This window comes from Mustelus asterias, unplaced genomic scaffold, assembly GCF_964213995.1.
Source record: "Mustelus asterias unplaced genomic scaffold, sMusAst1.hap1.1 HAP1_SCAFFOLD_2899, whole genome shotgun sequence".
NCBI classification, from domain to species: domain Eukaryota; kingdom Metazoa; phylum Chordata; class Chondrichthyes; order Carcharhiniformes; family Triakidae; genus Mustelus; species Mustelus asterias.
Genome location: NW_027592844.1, coordinates 1 through 20,453, shown reverse-complemented (window position 1 = coordinate 20,453; position 20,453 = coordinate 1). Strand labels below are relative to the sequence as shown.

The following is a 20,453-nucleotide window of genomic DNA, read 5'->3' as shown; positions in this document are numbered from 1 at the left end:
CGAACCCCTCGATTAGATTCCAGTCTGTAACTCACTCCCGGGTATGTTATTCTATATATAAACCACCCCGAACCCCTCGATTAGATTCCAGTCTGTAGCTCACTCCCGGGTATCTGTTATTCTATATATAAACCGCCCCGAACTCCTCGATTAGATTCCAGTCTGTAGCTCACTCCCGGGTATCTGTTATTCTATATATAAACCACCCGAACCCCTCGATTAGATTCCAGTCTATAACTCACTCCAGGATATCTGTTATTCTTTATATAACCCACCCTGAACCCCTCGATTAGATTCCAGTCTGTAGCTCACTCCCGGGTATCTGTTATTCTATATATAAACCACCCCGAACCCCTCGATTAGATTCCAGTCTGTATCTCACTCCCGGGTATCTGTTATTCGATATATAAACCACCCGAACCCCTCGATTAGATTCCAGTCTATAACTCACTCCAGGATATCTGTTATTCTATATATAAACCACCCTGAACCCCTCGATTAGATTCCAGTCTGTAACTCACTCCCGGGTATCTGTTATTCTATATATAAACCACTCCGAACCCCTCGATTAGATTCCAGTCCGTAACTCACTCCCGGGTATCTGTTATTCTATATATAAACCACTCCGAACCCCTCGATTAGATTCCAGTCCGTAACTCACTCCAGGATATCTGTTATTCTATATATAAACCACCCCGAACCCCTCGATTAGATTCCAGTCTGTAACTCACTCCCGGGTATCTGTTATTCTATATATAAACCACTCCGAACCCCTCGATTAGATTCCAGTCCGTAACTCACTCCCGGGTATCTGTTATTCTATATATAAACCACTCCGAACCCCTCGATTAGATTCCAGTCCGTAACTCACTCCAGGATATCTGTTATTCTATATATAAACCACCCCGAACCCCTCGATTAGATTCCAGTCTGTAACTCACTCCCGGGTATCTGTTATTCTATATATAAACCACCCTGAACCCCTCGATTAGATTCCAGTCTGTAACTCACTCCCGGGTATCTGTTATTCTATATATAAACCACCCCGCGCCCCACGGTTGGGGTGTATTTCCTCATGTGTCTTTGCCTGTTGTAACTTGTACTGATGGTGAATCTGATTCTCTTGGCAGTGGCGAAACGGAAATCCTTATTCAATGACAAAGCTATTGAAATTGAGGAGTTGACGTACATCATCAAACAGGTTTGTCACGTTAAACCAAAATTCTTCCTTATGTCCTTTTTTGCCATACACGATTTCTCCCCTGAAGAAAAGACAGACTTGCATTCCTGTAGCGCCTCCCACCATTTCAAGTATGTCCCAAAATGCTTTGCAGCCGATGAATTGCCTCACTGACGAATGAGGCGGGTTGGATCACGGTTAAGGTGTGAAAGGAGCCTTGGAAATGCAAAGTCTGTTGTTGTGCAGTTGTTCTCAACGGTTAGAAAACCCTAGAATGGCCTTAAAAGGGGTTAAAATAGCCCTTGTCAAGGGGTGAAAGGTCTCCAGTGGAGTATAATGGGGCCCGTCCTGAGAGAGACCCCTTTTCACTGTCTGCGTGGAGTCTGCACGTTCTCCGTGTCTGCGTGGGTTTCCTCCGGGTGCTCCGGTTTCCTCCCACAATCCAAACATGTGCAGGTTAGGTGGATTGGCCATGCTAAATTGCCCCTTAGTGTCCAAAGATGTGCGGGTTAGGTGGATTGGCCATGCTAAATTGTCCCTTAGTGTCCAAAGATGTGCGGGTTAGGTGGATTATCATAGAAACCCTACAGTGCAGAAGGAGGCCATTCGGCCCATCGAGTCTGCACCGACCACAATCCCACCCAGGCCCTATCCCCACATATTTTACCCGCTAATCCCTCTAACCTACGCATCCCAGGACTCTAAGGGGCAATTTTTAACCTAGCCAATCAACCTAACCCGCACATCTTTGGACTGTGGGAGGAAACCGGGGCACCCGGAGGAAACCCACGCAGACACGAGGAGAATGTGCAAACTCCACACAGACAGTGACCCAAGCCGGGAATTGAACCCGGGACCCTGGAGCTGTGAAGCAGCAGTGCTAACCACTGTGCTACCGTGCCGCCCTTAGTGTCCAAAGATGTGCGGGTTAGGTGGATTGGCCATGCTAAATTGTCCCTTAGTGTCCAAAGATGTGCAGGTTAGGTGGATTGGCCATGCTAAATTGTCCCTTAGTGTCCAAAGATGTGCGGGTTAGGTGGATTGGCTGTGCTAAATTGCCCCTTAGTGTCCAAAGATGTGCAGGTTGGTTGGATTGGCCATGCTAAATTGTCCCTTAGTGTCCAAAGATGTGCAGGTTAGGTGGATTGGCCATGCTAAATTGTCCCTTAGTGTCCAAAGATGTGCAGGTTAGGTGGATTGGCCATGCTAAATGTATGGGGTTACAGGGTTCGGGTGGGAGAGATGGCCTGGCTAAGAGTCAGTGCAGACTCGATGGGCTGAGTGGCCTCTTCTGCACTGTCGGGATTCTACGATTCATGCCTGGAGCATGTGGGAATTGAAGGCTGGAAGTATTGCATTCCTCAGTAACCGGCGGACACAGATTGAAGGGGGAGTGGGGAAAATTAGTTTTCTTTTTACACAGCGAGTCGTTGTGATCTGGAACGCGCTGCCCGACAGGGCAGTGGAGGCACATTCAGTGGGAACTTCCCAAAGGGGGAGGTGCAATTGAAGGTGGGATATTTACCGGGCTTTGGGAAAGATGTGAGATTAATTAGACAGCTCTCTCTAAGAGCTGGCACAGGAGTGATGGGCCGAATGGCCTCCTCCTGCGCAGTAAGGTTCTGTGCTTTTGGTCCCAATTGCTCCTGTTTGTAATTTTGCTTTTGAACGGGCAGGACATAAACAGCCTGAACAAGCAGATCGCACAGCTGCAGGATTTTGTCCGCACCAAGGAGAGCCAGAATGGCCGGCACTTACAGACGCATTCCAACACCATTGTGGTCTCGCTGCAGGTAAACAGTAACCCCCCCTTCCCCAAACTCCTACCCTGATTACCCGTCCCTGAGGGCGGCTGCGCCAGAGGGACAGTGTCAGAGGGCTGGGGGAGATACGTGGAGATGCCGGCGTTGGACTGGGGTGGGCACAGTAAGTAGTCTCCCAACACCAGGTTAAAGTCCAACAGGTTTATTTGGTAGCACGAGCTTTCGGAGCGCTGCTCCTTCATCAGGTGAGTCCAGGCTTCGTCACTCGCCTGATGAAGGAGCAGCGCTCCGAAAGCTCGTGATTCCCAATGAACCTGTTGGACTTTTTAACCTGGTGTTGTGAGGCTTCTTACTGTGGGGGGGGGGGGGGGGGGGGGGGAGAAATAGCAAGACTTCTTTTGCGTGTGTCGGCACAGTCTATTAATGAACCTGTACGGGCCCCCATAGGAAGTGGGAGATGCTGACCTAGAAGCAGGAGGAGGCCACTCAGCCCTTCCAGCCTGTTCCGCCATTCATTACGATCATGACTGGTCATCAAATAGGGGCGGCACGGTAGCACAGTGGTTAGCACTGCTGCTTCACAGCTCCAGGGTCCCGGATTCGATTCCCGGCTCGGGTCACTGTCTGTGTGGAGTTTGCACATTCTCCTCGTGTCTGCGTGGGTTTCCTCCCACATCCAAAGATGTGCAGGTTAGGTTGATTGGCCAGGTTAAAAATTGGAATCCTGGGATGCGTAGATTAGTGGGTAAATATGTGGGGGTAGGGCCTGGGTGGGATTGTGGTCGGTGCAGACTCGATGGGCCGAATGGCCTCCTTCTGCACTGTAGGGTTTCTATGATTCTATGAAATTCAATATCCTGATTCCCCCGCTTCCTCCCCATATCCCTCGATCCCTTCAGCCCCAAGAGCGATATTTAATTTCTTCTTGAAATCACGCAACGTTTTGGCCTCAACTACTTTCTGTGGGAGTGAATTCCACCGCTCTCTGGGTGAAGAAATTTCTCCTCACCTCAGTCCTAAAAGGTTTACCCCCTTATCCTCAAACTATGACCCCCCTAGTTCTGGACTCCCCCCACCATCGGGAACATTCTTTCTGAATCTTACCCTGTCTAACCCTGTTAGAATTTTATAAGTTTCTATGAGATGATGAGACTGGCTCCACTGTTGGAAATGTGCCAGGACCCCCACGCTCTGGAATCCCCCCCAAAAAACCTCCACGTGCTGCTTAAAGCCCACCTTGCTTCTAGTCACCTAATACGTCCTTGTGAGTTCTTTATTCATCCCTGGGACACGGGCGTCGCTGGCTGGGCCCAGCATTTATTGCCCATCCCTAGTTGCCCTTGGAGGGCAGTTGAGAGTCAACCACATTGCTGTGGCTCTGGAGTCACATGTAGGCCAGACCGGGGTAAGGACGGCAGATTTCCTTCCCTAAAGGGAACCAGATGGGTTTTTCCGACAATGGGTCATCCGTAGATTCTTAATCCCAGATATTTTTTATTGAATTCAAATTCCACCATCTGCGGGATTCGAACCCGGGTCCCCCAGAACATTAGCTGAGATTCTGGATTAATAGTCTGGCGATAATACCACTAGGCCGTCGCCTCTCTTGTCAGATTTTGTCCGACTGTGCTTGAGGACGTGTTACCCTAAGGGCGTTACACAAATGCAACTAGTTCATTTCCAATGCCCTGGTTACCCTGAGACATTAATGGGCAGCCTCGGGTCTCAGCGGAGTGTCTGCCATCGCCTACCCCGAGCGAGCTGGGGTTACCGGCGCCGGCCGCTCTGATCCAGCGAAAGCGGCGACGCTCGGACCCCACCCTGTGTAACGTGTTGTCTTCTTGCCTTGCAGTCCCGACTGGCCTCCATGTCGAACGATTTCAAGTCGGTCCTCGAAGTGAGGACGGAGGTAGGTCACGCCATCTTTCAGCTTTGAAAGCTTTGCCCAGCCGAGCGCCAGCAGCGCCGCGGTCAGCCGCCCTTAAAGCGCGACGGCTTTTGGCATTGCGGAGGAAGGCAGGTTGCCAAACACCGCCACATGTCAACAGGAGGAGGCCATTCAGCCCCTCAAACTGCTTCCAGCCAATCATAGTTTTGATTTGATTTATTATTGTCACATGTATTGGGATACAGTGAAAAGTATTGTTTCTTGCGCGCTACACAGACAAAGCATACCGTTCATAGAGAAGGAAAGGAGAGGGTGCAGAATGTAGTGTTACAGTCACAGCTAGGGTGTAGAGAAAGATCAACTTAATGTTTGGTTTGATTTATTATTGCCATGTGAGCTGTTAATTCCGCTGGCTGCAGCAAGCTAGCCCTGCTACGCAAACAAAATTAAGATTTGCCGGTTATCTCTGATCCCTGTTTGTGAATCCGGCAGACCTCTTCCTTATTTCCTGTGCTAATCCCCTCCAGCTGTCACCTCAACCCATTAGCAAGTCCGGCTGATCGGGGCTGGGAGGTTGAAGCAGGAAGCGGGGAATAGCGCAGAGGATAACTGGCACTTGCCTGTCTCCGCGCTATGCTGCATCACACCTCTTATCAGAGCCCTCAGCCGCTATCTCTCAGGGAAGGCTCCTCGTGTGAGAGACAGTGAGTATGTGTCAGACCACAACTCCTCAGGTTCTATTGTGTGCACGCCCTGGGAGAGAATTGTACAGCTGGTGTGCAGAGCACAGAATAAGAGTCCAAAGATGTGGAGGTTAGGTGGATTGGCCATGGTAAATTGCCCCTTAGTATCCAAAGATGTGTGGGTTAGGTGGATTGGCCATGGTAAATTGCCCCTTAGTATCCAAAGATGTGCAGGTTAGGTGGATTGGCCATGGTAAATTGCCCCTTAGTATCCAAAGATGTGCAGGTTAGGTGGATTGGCCATGGTAAATTGCCCCTTAGTATCCAAAGATGTGCAGGTTAGGTGGATTGGCCATGGTAAATTGCCCCTTAGTATCCAAAGATGTGTGGGTTAGGTGGATTGGCCATGGTAAATTGCCCCTTAGTATCCAAAGATGTGTGGGTTAGGTGGATTGGCCATGCTAAATTGTCCCTTAGTGTCCAAAGATGTGCGGGTTAGGTGGGTTGGCCATGCTAAATTGTCCCTTAGTGTCCAAAGATGTGCGGGTTAGGTGGGTTGGCCATGCTAAATTGTCCCTTAGTGTCCAAAGATGTGCAGGTTAGGTGGGTTGGCCATGCTAAATTGTCCCTTAGTGTCCAAAGATGTGCAGGTTAGGTGGGTTGGCCATGCTAAATTGCCCCTTAGTGTCAGGTGGATTAGCAGGTTATGTGGATAGGGCCTGGGTGGGATTGTTTTCGGTGCAGGTTCGATGGGCTGAATGGCCTCCTTCTGCCCTGTAGGGATTCTATGAGTGGGACAGCAGGTTGCGGGGGGGGTGTTGGTGTAGGTCTTGTGAGAGGTGTGCCCACTGACCGCAGCGCGTTGTGATTCACCCATGTTGATTTGTCTGTTGCTTTCCCCATTTGACAGAACCTCAAAATGCAGAGGGACAGGAGAGAGCAGTTCTCTCACGCCACAGTATCGAGTCTCCCACCTTCGGCCGCAAATGGTTATGGTAAGCACTGTCTCGTTTACCCTCCGGCCGCTGATCGCTGCAGAACATAGAACATAGAACAGCACAGGGACAGGCCCTTCGGCCCACCATGCTGTGCTGAACATGGCGCCAAATTAGACTAATTCCTTCTGCCGCACTTGCTCCTTATCCCTCTATTCCTCTCATGTTCATGTGCGTATCTAAAAGCCCCTTAAACACCCCTATCGTATCTGCCTCCACCTCCACCCCTGGCAGCGCGTCCCACACACCTACCACTCTCTGTGTAAAAAACTTGCCCCTCACATCTCCTTTGAACTTTCCCCCTTAAGCCCGTGCCCCCCTAGTATTAAACATTTCAACTCTGGGGGAGCAAGATTCTGACTGTCAACCCTATCTCTGCCTCTCATCATTTTCCAGACTTCGATCAGGTCTCCCCCCCTCAGCCTCCGCCGCTCCAGAGAAAACAACCCGAGTTTGTCCAGCCTCTCCTTGTAGCTCAGACCCTCTAATCCAGGCAGCATCCTGGTAAACCTCTTCCGCACCCTCTCCAAAGCCCCCTCCCTGTAATGTGGCGACCAGAATTGAACGGGATACTCTAAAAGTGCGGCCTCAGCAAAGTTTTATAAAGCTGCAACATGACATCCTGACTCTTGTACTCGATGTCCCGACCAATAAAGGCAAGCGTGCCGTCCGCCTCCTTCACCACCCTGTCTACTTGTGTGGCCACTTTCAAGGAGCCATGGACTTGAACCCCCAAGAACCCTCTGTACGTCAAACTGCTGAACCAGGTGTGGGCTGGTGAAATCTTTACACACTGCCCTTGAAGTGGAGGGGTGGTGGAAGATTGGGACGTTTTAGCTCGATCAGTTGTCAGTTTTAAAAGCCAGGTTTGGATGGATTCTTGTAGGCTATGATCTCATGGAATAGCAGGGCAACCCCGAGGGGCCAAATGGCCTCCTCCTGTTACGATAGGCTCGGAAACACTCCTCCAATGCATGTGCAGAACCTTCCCCGGGAGAGCAGTGAAGCAGCTTAGCTCCATTAGCAATAACCCTGCAGATTTTTGCTGGCTGATGGTGTTGTGGGTTCTGGAACCATGGTGGGTGGATGGAGATTAGATACAGCCAAGCCGTGATCCCTCAGAATAGCTTTGCTGTGTTCCTCCTGACTCACAATGAGAGGAAACATTTTACTTAATAAGATATAGGAGCAGAATTAGGCCATTCGGCCCATCGAGTCTGTTCCGCCATTCAATCATGGCTGATATGCTCCTCATTCCCACTCTGGGCGGCACGGTGGCACAGTGGGTTAGCGCTGCTACCTCACAGCGCCAGGGACCCGGGTTCAATTCCGGCCACGGGTCACTGTCTGTGTGGAGTTTGCACGTTCTCCCCCCGTGTCTGCGTGGGTTTCCTCTGGGTGCTCCGGTTTCCTCCCACACTCCAAAGATGTGCAGGTTAGGTGGATTGGCCATGCTAAATTGCCCCTTAGTGTCCAAAGATGTGCAGGTTAGGTGGATTGGCCATGCTAAATTGCCCCTTAGTGTCCAAAGATGTGCAGGTTAGGTGGATTGGCCATGCTAAATTGCCCCTTAGTGTCCAAAGATGTGCAGGTTAGGTGGATTGGCCATGCTAAATTGCCCCTTAGTGTCCAAAGATGTGCAGGTTAGGTGGATTGGCCATGCTAAATCGACCCGTGGTGTCAGGGGATTAATAGGGTAAATATGTGGGGTTATGGAGATAGGGCCTGGGTGGGACTGTGGTCGGTGCAGACTCGATGGGCCGAATGGCCTCCTTCTGCACAGTAGGGATTCTATGATTCTATTGTCCTGTCTTCTCCCCTTCACCCCATTCCCAATTAAAAATCTGTCTAACTCCTCCTTAAATGTACTCACTGTCCCAGCACCCACCGCACTTTGGGGGAGCGAATTCCACAGATTCACAACCCTTTGGGGGAAGTAGTTTCTCCTCCAACTCTGTTTTAAATTTGCTGCCCCTTATCCTGAGACCTCTCGTCCCAGAATGCCCCACAAGAGGAAGCATCCGCTCCACGTCTACTTTATCCACACCTTTTATCATCTTGTAAACCTCAATCTGATCTCCCCGCATTCTTCTAAATTCCAGAGAGTATCGGCCTAAACCCTGTCAAATTCTTTAATCATCTTAAACATTTTAATCCAAGCAGCCCTCTAATCTGCTGTACTCTAAAGAATATGAGCTGGGTCTGTGGAAGAATACCCCAGTCCTTTAACCCTTTTACCCCCAAAGCAGGCCTGGTGAATTTGGGATGTGGGCGTCACTGGCCGGGCCTAGTATTTACCCCCCATTCCTAATCGCCCCCTTGAGCAGGTGGTGGGTGAAGCCGCCATCTTGAACCCATTGCAGTCCCCGTGTGGTGTAGATGCACCCACAGCGCTGTTAGGGGGGGAGTTCCAGGATTGTGATTGGACATCAGTCAGTCCCCGTGTGGTGTAGGTACACCCACAGCGCTGTTAGGGAGGGAGTTCCAGGATTGGGATTGGACATCAGTCAGTCCCCGTGTGGTGTAGGTACACCCACAGCGCTGTTAGGGAGGGAGTTCCAGGATTGTGATTGGACATCAGTCAGTCCCCGTGTGTGGTGTAGGTACACCCACAGCGCTGTTAGGGAGGGAGTTCCAGGATTGTGATTGGACATCAGTCAGTCCCCGTGTGGTGTAGGTACACCCACAGTGCTGTTAGGGAGGGAGTTCCAGGATTGTGATTGGACATCAGTCAGTCCCCGTGTGTGGTGTAGGTACACCCACAGTGCTGTTAGGGAGGGAGTTCCAGGATTGTGATTGGACATCAGTCAGTCCCTGTGTGTGGTGTAGGTACACCCACAGCGCTGTTAGGAAGGGAGTTCCAGGATTGTGATTGGACATCAGTCAGTCCCCGTGTGGTGTAGGTACACCCACAGTGCTGTTAGGGAGGGAGTTCCAGGATTGTGATTGGACATCAGTCAGTCCCCGTGTGTGGTGTAGGTACACCCACAGTGCTGTTAGGGAGGGAGTTCCAGGATTGTGATTGAACATCAGTCAGTCCCCGTGTGTGGTGTAGGTACACCCACAGTGCTGTTAGGGAGGGAGTTCCAGGATTTTGACCCCAGCCACAGTGAAAGAACGGCCGATATATTTCCAAGTCGGTATGGTGAGTGGCTCGGAGGGGGAACTTGCAGGTGGTGGGTGTTCCCCATGTCCCCATGTTTGACAAAGTCCCACATGGCAGGTTGGTTAAGAAGGTTAAGGCTCATGGGATACAAGGAGAAGTGGCTCGGTGGGTGGAGAACTGGCTTGGCCATAGGAGACAGAGGGTAGTGGTCGAAGGGTCTTTTTCCGGCTGGAGGTCTGTGACCAGTGGTGTTCCGCAGGGCTCTGTACTGGGACCTCTGCTATTTGTGATATATATAAATGATTTGGAAGAAGGTGTAACTGGTGTTATCAGCAAGTTTGCGGATGACACGAAGATGGCTGGAATTGCGGATAGTGAAGAGCATTGTCAGGCAATACAGCAGGATATAGATAGGCTGGAAAATTGGACGGAGAGGTGGCAGATGGAGTTTAATCCGGATAAATGCGAAGTGATGCATTTTGGAAGAAATAATGTAGGGAGGAGTTATACAATAAATGGCAGAGTCATCAGGAGTATAGAAACACAGAGGGACCTCGGTGTGCAAGTCCACAAATCCTTGAAGGTGGCAACACAGGTGGAGAAGGTGGTGAAGAAGGCATATGGTATGCTTGCCTTTATAGGACGGGGTATAGAGTATAAAAGCTGGAGTCTGATGATGCAGCTGTATAGAACGCTGGTTAGGCCACATTTGGAGTACTGTGTCCAGTTCTGGTCGCCGCACTACCAGAAGGACGTGGAGGCATTGGAGAGAGTGCAGAGAAGGTTTACCAGGATGTTGCCTGGTATGGAGGGTCTTAGCTATGAGGAGAGATTGGGTAAACTGGGGTTGTTCTCCTTGGAAAGACGGAGAATGAGGGGAGATCTAATAGAGGTATACAAGATTATGAAGGGTATAGATAGGGTGAACAGTGGGAAGCTTTTTCCCAGGTCGGAGGTGACGATCACGAGGGGTCACGGGCTCAAGCTGAGAGGGGCGAAGTATAACTCAGACATCAGAGGGACGTTTTTTACACAGAGGGTGGTGGGGGCCTGGAATGCGCTGCCAAGTAGGGTGGTGCAGGCAGGCACGCTGACATCGTTTAAGACTTACCTGGATAGTCACATGAGCAGCCTGGGAATGGAGGGATACAAACGATTGGTCTAGTTGGACCAAGGAGCGGCACAGGCTTGGAGGGCCGAAGGGCCTGTTTCCTGTGCTGTACTGTTCTTTGTTCTTTGTTCTTTGTTATGTGATGCCAAAGCTAGGGATTTGCCATCAGGTGATGCCAGGGTGTCAGTTCCCCCTGCCCCATGTCAGTGTGTGCAGTGTAGCCCACCTCCCCCCCGGTGGGGTTAGCTAATGTCTCTAACCCCTGTGTGTATCTCCCTCTATAGGAGGATCGGTGCTGCTGCAGGATGACGCTCGCAGAGCAGGGGATGTCGCCATCGACATGGACGCCAAGAGCAGCCAGCAGCTCCAACTCATCGATGAACAGGTGGGCAGGGCCATATCACTGTTCCCCCCTTCTCCCCAGCTGTACTGTACTGTTCCCCCTCCATTCCCTGGCCGTACCGTACTGTTCCCACCACCCCCCCCACCCCCTTCTTCCCGGTCGTACCTTGCTGTTTCCCCCCTCCCCCAACCTCCCGGCCACTCCTTGCTGTTCTCTCCCTGAGCTGTGGCTGTACAGGCGTTTTTTAAAAGTTCATTCACAGGACATGGGCGTCGCTGGCCGGGTCCAGCATTTATTGCCCATCCCTAATCGCCCCCTCAAGAAGGTGGTGGGTGAGCCGCCATCTTGAACCCGCTGCAGTCCCCGTGTGTGGTGTAGGTACACCCACAGTGCTGTTAGGGAGGGAGTCCCAGGATTGTGATTGGACATCAGTCAGGCCCCGTGTGTGGTGTAGGTACACCCACAGTGCTGTTAGGGAGGGAGTTCCAGGATTGTGATTGGACATCAGTCAGTCCCCGTGTGTGGTGTAGGTACACCCACAGTGCTGTTAGGGAGGGAGTTCCAGGATTGTGATTGGACATCAGTCAGTCCCCGTGTCTGGTGTAGGTACACCCACAGTGCTGTTAGGGAGGGAGTCCCAGGATTGTGATTGGACATCAGTCGGTCCCCGTGTGTGGTGTAGGTACACCCACAGTGCTGTTAGGGAGGGAGTCCCAGGATTGTGATTGGACATCAGTCAGGCCCCGTGTGTGGTGTAGGTACACCCACAGTGCTGTTAGGGAGGGAGTCCCAGGATTGTGATTGGACATCAGTCAGTCCCCGTGTGTGGTGTAGGTACACCCACAGTGCTGTTAGGGAGGGAGTTCCAGGATTGTGATTGGACATCAGTCAGTCCTCGTGTCTGGTGTAGGTACACCCACAGTGCTGTTAGGGAGGGAGTCCCAGGATTGTGATTGGACATCAGTCGGTCCCCGTGTGTGGTGTAGGTACACCCACAGTGCTGTTAGGGAGGGAGTCCCAGGATTCTGATTGGACATCAGTCGGTCCCCATGTGTGGTGTAGGTACACCCACAGTGCTGTTAGGCAGGGAGTTCCAGGATTGTGATTGGACATCAGTCAGTCCCCGTGTGTGGTGTAGGTACACCCACAGTGCTGTTAGGGAGGGAGTTCCAGGATTTTGACCCCAGCCACAGTGAAGGAACGGCCGATATATTTCCAAGTCGGGATGGTGAGTGGCTCGGAGGGGGAACTTGCAGGTGGGGGTGTTCCTCATGTGTCTGCTGCCCCCCCTTGTCCTTCTCGGTGGTGGCCATCTTTGTTACCTTGTCAGGTTGGGGCGTGAGGGCGTGTTGGCCTGGAAAAGTGTGTGAGAATTTGCTATTCAACTTTAGAGTGCGTCGCAGTGCAGCCTGGTCGTGTACAGGCACAGGCATTTCTGTAGGGGGCGCCAAGGGGCAGCATGCTCCCCTCCCTCACTGAAGGATGCTCAGCATTAAGCCTGCGGGGAGTGGGACAGTGATTCCGTGGGGTGGCGGTCCAGCCTGGATCCACATCACAGAGCACATTGATGCAAGACGGCACAGTGGGTTAGCACTGCTGCCTCACAGCACCAGGGACCCGGGTTCGATTCCCGGCTCGGGTCACTGTCTGTGTGGAGTCTGCACGTTCTCCCCGTGTCTGCGTGGGTTTCCTCCGGGTTTCCTCCCACATTCCAAAGATGTGTAGGTTAGGTGGATTGGCCGTGCTAAACTGCCCCCTCGTGACCAAAGATGTGCAGGTTAGGGGGATTGGCCATGCTAAACTGCCCCCTCGTGACCAAAGATGTGCAGGTTTGGTGGATTGGCCATGCTAAACTGCCCCCTCGTGACCAAAGATGTGCAGGTTTGGTGGATTGGCCATGCTAAATTGCCCCCTCGTGACCAAAGATGTGCAGGTTTGGTGGATTGGCCATGCTAAATTGCCTCTTAGTGTCAGGGGGATTAGCAGGGGAAATACGTGTGGTTACGGGGATAGGAGCTGGGTGGCATTATTGTCGGTGCAGACTCGATGGGCCGAATGACCTCCTCCTGTACTGTAGGGATTCTAACTGTGAAACACTGAGGTTTGTGGGGACAGGCGCTGCCCTTGCATCACTCCCCTGTCCTGAAGCTGTCTGCAATCAGAGCGCTAGTTGTCATTGTGAATGCGTTCCGTGTAGTCGAACCCCCCCTGGCTGTCCCGTGGTGCGGGGGTTGCGTTGCTGCCTCTGAGCCAGAAACTCTGGGTCCCACCCCAGGACCTGACGGAAGGTATGTTCGTAACGCAGCGAGTGTCAGTGCCAGTGTGAGGAGTGCCAGCCTGCCAACCCCTCCAGGACCCCCCCCCCCCCGGACGGGGCAGGAAGAGGGGTCTCCAAGTCAGCCAGATCCTGCAGGAGAAAACGGCGCGAGCCACTGCAATATCTTGCCCAGTATAACCGTGGACCAATGCAAGGAAGTCCATTGTCACCAATGTCAGGCCCTGGTCTCTGAGGAGAGAGAGTGTAACTGAGCAGGGATTAAACGTGGGGGCATTCCTTATTGCCTCTACTGTGCTGCTGCACTTGAGTGGCTTCTGGGCTGTACTGGGTGTTGTTACTTTATCCTTTCACAGGGATGTGGGCAAACATTTGCCCGTCCTTAGTTGCCCCCTTGAACTGAGTGTCTCGCTCGGCCCATTTCAACGGGGGGGGCAGTTAAGAATACAGAACAAAGAAAATTACAGCGCAGGAACAGGCCCTTCGGCCCTCCAAGCCTGCACCGACCATGCTGCCCCCGACTTAACTAAAACCCCCTACCCTTCCGGGGACCATATCCCTCTATTCCCATCCTATTCATGTACTTGTCAAGACGCCCCTTAAAATTCACTACCGTATCCGCTTCCACTCCCTCCCCCAGCAACGAGTTCCAGGCACCCACCACCCTCTGTGTAAAAAAACTTGCCTCGAACATCTCCTTTAAACCTTGCCCCTCGCACCTTAAACCTGTGCCCCCCAGTAAGTGACTCTTCCACCCTGGGGGAAAAAGCTTCTGTCTATCCACTCTGTCCATGCCTCTCATAATCTTGTAGACTTCTATCAGGTCGCCCCTCAACCTCCGTCGCTCCAGTGAGAACAAACCAAGTTTCTCCAACCTCTCCTCATAGCTAATGCCCTCCATACCAGGCAACATCCTGGTAAATCCTTTCTGTTCCCTCTCCAAAGCCTCCACATCCTTCTGGTAGTGTGGCGACCAGAATTGAACACTATATTCCAAGTCAGTTAAATGTGTGGGGCCTGGAGTCACGTGTAGGCCAGACCAGGGTAAGGATGGCAGATTTCCTTCCCTAAAGGGGGGACATTAGTGAACCAGATGGGGTTTTTTTTCCACGACAATCGATGATAGTTTGTCACTGATACTTTCTTAATAATTCAGGATTTTATTCATCAAATTTAAATTCCACCAGCTGCCGTGGTGGGATTTGAACCTGTGTTTCTCCCTCTCTCCCCCCCCCCCCCCCCAGCCCCACAGAGTCTGGGCCTCTGGGTTACTAGTCCACCTTACCCCCCCCCCAGAGACCAACAAACATTGCACCCACTGGAAGGGCTAAATCACTAGAACGGGGTCCACACGATAGCACAGTGGGTTAGCACTGCTGCCTCACAGCGCCAGGGACCCGGGTTCGATTCCCGGCTTGGGTCACTGTCTGTGTGGAGTCTGCACGTTCTCCCCGTGTCTGCGTGGGTTTCCTCCGGGTGCTCCGGTTTCCCCTCTCAGTCCAAAAGACGTGCTGGTTAGGGTGCTAAATTCTCCCTCAGTGTTACCCGAACAGGAGTGTGGAGACGAGGGGGTTTTCACAGTAACTTCATTGCAATGTTAATGTAAGCCGACTTGTGACACTGATAAATAAACATTTAGTCTGGGTGTGTGGTGGGCCAGAGGTGCAGGAGTTCAGCCGCAAAACAAGGCTTCCTTCCCACACTTCAAAAAAGTTTATTTATTAGTGTCACAAGTAAGGCTTACATTATTAACACTGCAATGAAGTTACTGTGAAAATCCCCCTAGTCGCCACAGTCCTGTTCGGGTAACACTGAGGGAGAATTTAGCACCCTAACCAGCACGTCTTTCAGACTGTGGGAGGAAACCGGAGCACCCGGAGGAAACCCACGCAGACACGGGGAGAACGTGCAGACTCCGCACAGACAGTGACCCAAACCGGGAATCGGAGCTGGGTCCCTGGCGCTGTGAGGCAGCAGCGCTAACCCACTGTGTCACCCCAGGTTCCATGGTCCGGTGACTACCCTCCTCCCCCCGCGGTGAAGGGTGCCAGGGAAGCAGCCTGTGTGTAACCCTGTGGTCTTTTCTCCCCCCTCTCCCTCTCCCCAGGATTCCTATATCCAGAGCAGAGCTGACACGATGCAGAACATCGAGGCCACCATCGTGGAGCTGGGTTCCATCTTCCAGCAGCTTGCTCACATGGTGAAGGAGCAGGAGGAGACCATACAGAGGTAAGGCGGAGAGTGAGGAGGAGGGGGCTGGGGAGGGAGAGGGGGAACCAGGCTGCCACCTCGACCGGCCAGGGTGCTGCCCTCGTGCCCAGCGCCAGTCCCGCAGGGTGGGGAGAAATCGGACCCCAGGCGGGGTAACTAGAATCCTGCATCCCCGGAGGAGGCCATTCGGCCCCTCACGTGCATCGTAGAATCCCGACAGTGCAGAAGGAGGCCATTCGGCCCATCGAGTCTGCACCGACCACAATCCCACCCAGGCCCACAATGGGGAGGGGTGGGGGAGCTACCTTCCCCCGTTGATGTTCTACCTTCCCCCCTGACTCTCTGCTCTCCCCACAGTGCGCTGCGTCTTGTCAGAGCCGGCCTGTTGGGCTAGTTGACTGCGGGTGGCATGGTGGCCAAGCTCGTCCTGGACCCTTCCCCCCCCTCTCCCCCGCCCCTTCCCCAGCAACTACGCACCTTTGCCCCTTGGGAGTCGCTGCTTGGGATGGTGAAGGGGGTGGAGAAGCTCGGGGAGGCTCCCTCCAGCGTCCGGCGTGGAACCTGCTGGGGTACAGGGCAAAAGTGGGGGAGTGGTGGGATGGGAGGAGGGGTGCAGTTAGAAGGAAGGCAGCAGGCTGAGGCTGCTGATGGTGGCACAGTGGGTTAGCTCTGCTGCCTCACAGTGCCAGGGACCCGGGTTCAGTTCCCGGCCTCGGGTCACTGTCTGTGTGGAGTTTGCACGTTCTCCCTGTGTCTGCATGGGTTTCCTCCCACAGTCCAAACATGTGCAGGTTAGGTGGATTGGCCGTGCTAAATTGCCCCTTAGTACCCCGGGATGCATAGATTAGTGGGGTTAAGGGGATAAGCCCTGGATGGGATTGTTGTCCGCGAGGACTCGATGGGCTGAATGGTCTCCTTCTACAGCACTGATGCCTCACAGCGCCAGGAACCCGGGTTCGATTCCCGGCTCGGGTCACTGTCTGTGTGGAGTTTGCACATTCTCCCCGTGTCTGCGTGGGTTTCCTCCGGGTGCTCCGGTTTGCTCCCACAGTCCGAAAGACGTGCTGGTTAGGGTGCTAAATTCTCCCTCAGTGTTACCTGAACAGGAGTGTGGCAACTAGGGGATTTTCACAGTAACTTCATTGCAGTGTTAATATAAGCCTTACTTGTGACACTAATAAATAAACTTTAACTTGATTCAGACCCTGGGGGGTGTGGGCGGGTTTTGTGTGGGGGGGGGGGGGGGGGGGGAGGAGGGTTTTGTGTTGGGGCGGGTGGGGGAGGGTTTTGTGTTGGGGGGGGTGGAGGAGGGTTTTGTGTTGGGGGGGGGGGGTGGAGGAGAGTTTTGTGTTGGGGCGGGTGGGGGAGGGTTTTGTGTTGGGGGGGGTGGGTGGAGGAGGGTTTTGTGTTGGGGGGGGTGGGGGAGGGTTTTGTGTTGGGGGGGTGGGTGGAGGAGGGTTTTGTGTTTGGGCGGGTGGAGGAGGGTTTTGTGTTGGGGCGGGTGGGGGAGGGTTTTGTGTTGGGGGGGGTGGGGGGAGGGTTTTGTGTTGGGGCGGGTGGGGGAGGGTTTTGTGTTGGGGGGGGTGGAGGAGGGTTTTGTGTTGGGGGGGCTGGGTGGAGGAGGGTTTTGTGTTTGGAGGGGGTGGGTTTGGGGAAGTGGGGGAGGGGTCTCCACGGCATTGCGATGAGCCTCTGGAATTTCACCCCACCTCTCGCCCCCTCTTTCCTCCCCCCCCACGCCGCAGGATCGATGCCAATGTGGAGGACACTCAGCTGAACGTGGAGGCGGCCCACTCTGAGATCCTGAAGTACTTCCAGTCCGTCACCTCCAACCGCTGGCTGATGATCAAGATCTTCCTCATCCTTGCTGTGTTCTTCATTGTCTTTGTGGTGTTCCTGGCCTAGAAGCGGCCCCTTGACCCCCTCCCCCCCCCCCCCCACCATCCCCGACCCCTCTCCCAAGGACATTCCTCCCACCCCCTTGGCGGACGCTGCGTCGAAAGGTGAGGAGAGAGCGATGGAGTGGGCCTCGCGCCCCCCCCTCGCCCCCCAGTGTTCGGACATGGTCGTCGCTGCCTTGTACAGCGCTCCCTGCCTCCGTGTTCAGGATTTTACCCATCGTTAACCCCCCCCTCACCACCCACCACATAAAACAAACTGGATCGAGAAGAGAAAATTCCAGAACTATAAAATTGGCAGAGCTGGGCCCTGCCCCCCCCCGCCCCCACCACCTCCCCCACTCACCGTGGACGTTCAAAATGGCGGGGAGAGGGGGGGGGGGTGGGGTGTGATTAATTGTTGGCTCTCGACAGCCCCCCTCACCCCCGAGCCCAACCCGGTGGGGCCTCGAAGACCCCACTTTCCTCCCCGGGACGCTGCGGGTGCGCGGCCCCGGCATTCTCTTCACCCCCTCGTGCTGCCGGATCGTCGGAACCCCGGAGTTAACCGAACGGAACCGTTCCCGGCCCGGAAGGCAAGACTTGGGCGCGGCATCTGGACGGACCGATCGCTTTCTCGCCTCGTCTTCTGTCGTGGTTTGGCGCGTGTCGCTTTGCGAACTTTGAACTGTCCCCTCGCGCCTTTATTATCCCCCCCCCACACCCACCTTACCTCACCCCACCGTCCTCCCCTTCTCTCCTGCCCCACCTCACCCCAAAGCTGTGTGTGTGGCGGGGAGAGAGGGTGCATTGGGCAATGGTCAAGCGGGCAGTTCGCCCATCGCCTCGCTGGCTCGCCCGCGATCCTGCGCCGTGGGGAGCCCGGTTAAGCGGCGGGATCCGGCCATTCCGCGCGTCCGGAGTGTGCGACTGCGCAGGCCCAGTCCCTGGTTAGCACCACAAGGACAGGCCTGGGGGGGGGGGCATCGTGGGATCCATCGTGACAGACCCTCCCCAGAGGTTACCAAAGGGAGAGCAAGGGGCAGAGGCGTGGAAAATATGAGAAAATGAGTCCGGAGAAGGTTCTGGATGATTCTGTAAAATGTCTACCCTTGTCCAATGACTATATGTTATATTAATTAAAAAGTATAATGAATGGGTTATGGATAACGCAACCACAGGTGGGCCATATTTCATCCTGCAAGCTCCGAGCTGGAGAGTTGGAAAGTCTAGGAGCAAATCACCGGTCAAGTGTTTAGGTTGTGGTTTACTGGTGTCCAGTATTATGGAGATGTCGATGGGGGGAGGGGCGGGGGGAGCTAATGAGGAAAGCCCCTTCTCACCGTTTCCGAACCGCCATGGCAGTCTTTGAGGGGTGGGAAACGGAAGGGGGGTGGGCGAGGGGAGAATGTTGGAAGGGAAAATGGGCAATTCCTGCCCCCCTCCCTCCCCCCCCCCCCTGGCCGACCTTCCCTCGGCTGACCTTCCCCTTCAAGAGTCTGCTTAATCCAAAATGGCCGCCAGTGGCCAATCGGCCATGTCTCCTCCACGTGGCGGTGCTTTAAGGATGGTGGCTGGCAGCGGTCCCGACCCAGATTTGAATGGAATCCCACTACGAATGTGAAGCCCCCCCCACCCCCACTCCCCCCACCACTCCACCCTGGCCCCAAAATGGGTGTCTCTCATGTAAGTATTTCCCCCTCAGCCAGGGCACTGCAACTCGCCAAACAACCCCCCCCCCCCCCCCACACAATATCTCTGCCACCCCTTCCTCGAGACACCCGCTCCTGTCGGACAAGGTTTCCAAGGACCCCACCCCGCTTGGGAAACGGTGGGTTGCGGGGGGGGGGGGGAAGAGGGAGAAAACAGGGATCACAACCAGGTTTTCCGCCTCTCCCCTCTCCTCCTCCTCAACTCAGCTGAGTGGTGTGATGGGAGGGGAAGAATGGAGGGGACTCAACAGAAAACGGCTAAGAGTTCGAGAACCCCTCTCTTTCCGCCCCCCCCCCCCCCCACCCAAAGAGATGCCGAGATGACCCATAGCCGCTGCCAGTGCCAGGACTCGAGTCACCAGGAACAGCCTCTGTGTCCCCCTCCCAATTTTCACAATTCTTCGGATTAATTTAGTGAGGACTTTTTTTATTTTGGTTCTAATCGATTTGATTTTTTTAGAAAAAATGTAATTATTTCTTAACTTAAGATGTAACAAATTGTTAATAAACTAGGTTCCCGCGCTTGCGAGTGTGAGTGGGACACGTGTGGCATTGACTTTGTGGTCTTTTCCCCCAAATACCCGGGCTGCTCGACCTTGAGCGTCGCAAAAGGAGCACTGAGCGCCCAGGCCTCCTGGGGTTGGCAACTGGTGACTCCCTCTGCGTCTGCAACCACTCCCAATTCTGTATCTCCCCCCCCCGGCCCGCTCCTCCACCCCTACCAATGTCCCAGGCACCCTCAGTCGCTGCTGTCCCGAAGGAGGTGTGACCACAACATTTCTCCAAAGGCCAGCACTGGACATGCCTCAGTGGAGGAGGCCGTGTGGGGCTTTGTAGCATGTTCCCCCACCCACCCCTGTGTCAAAAGCTGCTCACCTCGCTGAGGGAGGGTGAGACCCGCCCTGTGACTCCCCGAGGGAGGTGGGGAAGGGAAGGCGCAGCGAGAGCGGATCTCTCCCCGCACACTCCTGCTGTGGATGAAGCCTTTCTGTTGTTTGTGTTGTTTCTGAGGGACATGTTTGCTGTGAACTGCACCAGACTGTACATAAACCGCCCGCTTTATCTGTTGCATCAACCGGCTTTTGGATATTTCTTTTGGTTTAGGGAACTTTATGATCCTGCTCAGTCTCTGAATTACTGTGATCGGGGGGGGGGGGGGGGGGTGACAGCTCCGCGGGGGAAACACCCCTCCCTCCACCCCATTCATTCCACCGTAACCAACCTCCCCAGCTCTGTACGCTGCCCCCTTCCCTGCTCCCGATACCCACCATTCCCGACACAGGGTTAAAACCGGGATCTCTGTCTGTGC

General features: G+C 53.8%; 1 protein-coding gene across 1 annotated transcript in view; it reads left to right on the top strand.

Annotated features, from left to right (window-relative positions):
* Positions 1-20,419, top strand: part of stx5a (syntaxin 5A) — a 41,472-nt gene extending 21,053 nt beyond the window's left edge. Inside the window, exons 4-10 of the mRNA XM_078207934.1 lie at positions 1,131-1,201; positions 2,857-2,973; positions 4,796-4,852; positions 6,425-6,509; positions 11,011-11,111; positions 15,452-15,573; positions 17,301-20,419. Coding sequence (XP_078064060.1) covers positions 1,131-1,201; positions 2,857-2,973; positions 4,796-4,852; positions 6,425-6,509; positions 11,011-11,111; positions 15,452-15,573; positions 17,301-17,460 — 713 coding nt within the window. The 3' untranslated portion in view covers positions 17,461-20,419. The remainder of the gene's footprint in view (positions 1-1,130; positions 1,202-2,856; positions 2,974-4,795; positions 4,853-6,424; positions 6,510-11,010; positions 11,112-15,451; positions 15,574-17,300) is intronic.
* The last annotated feature ends 34 nt before the right edge of the window (positions 20,420-20,453 follow it).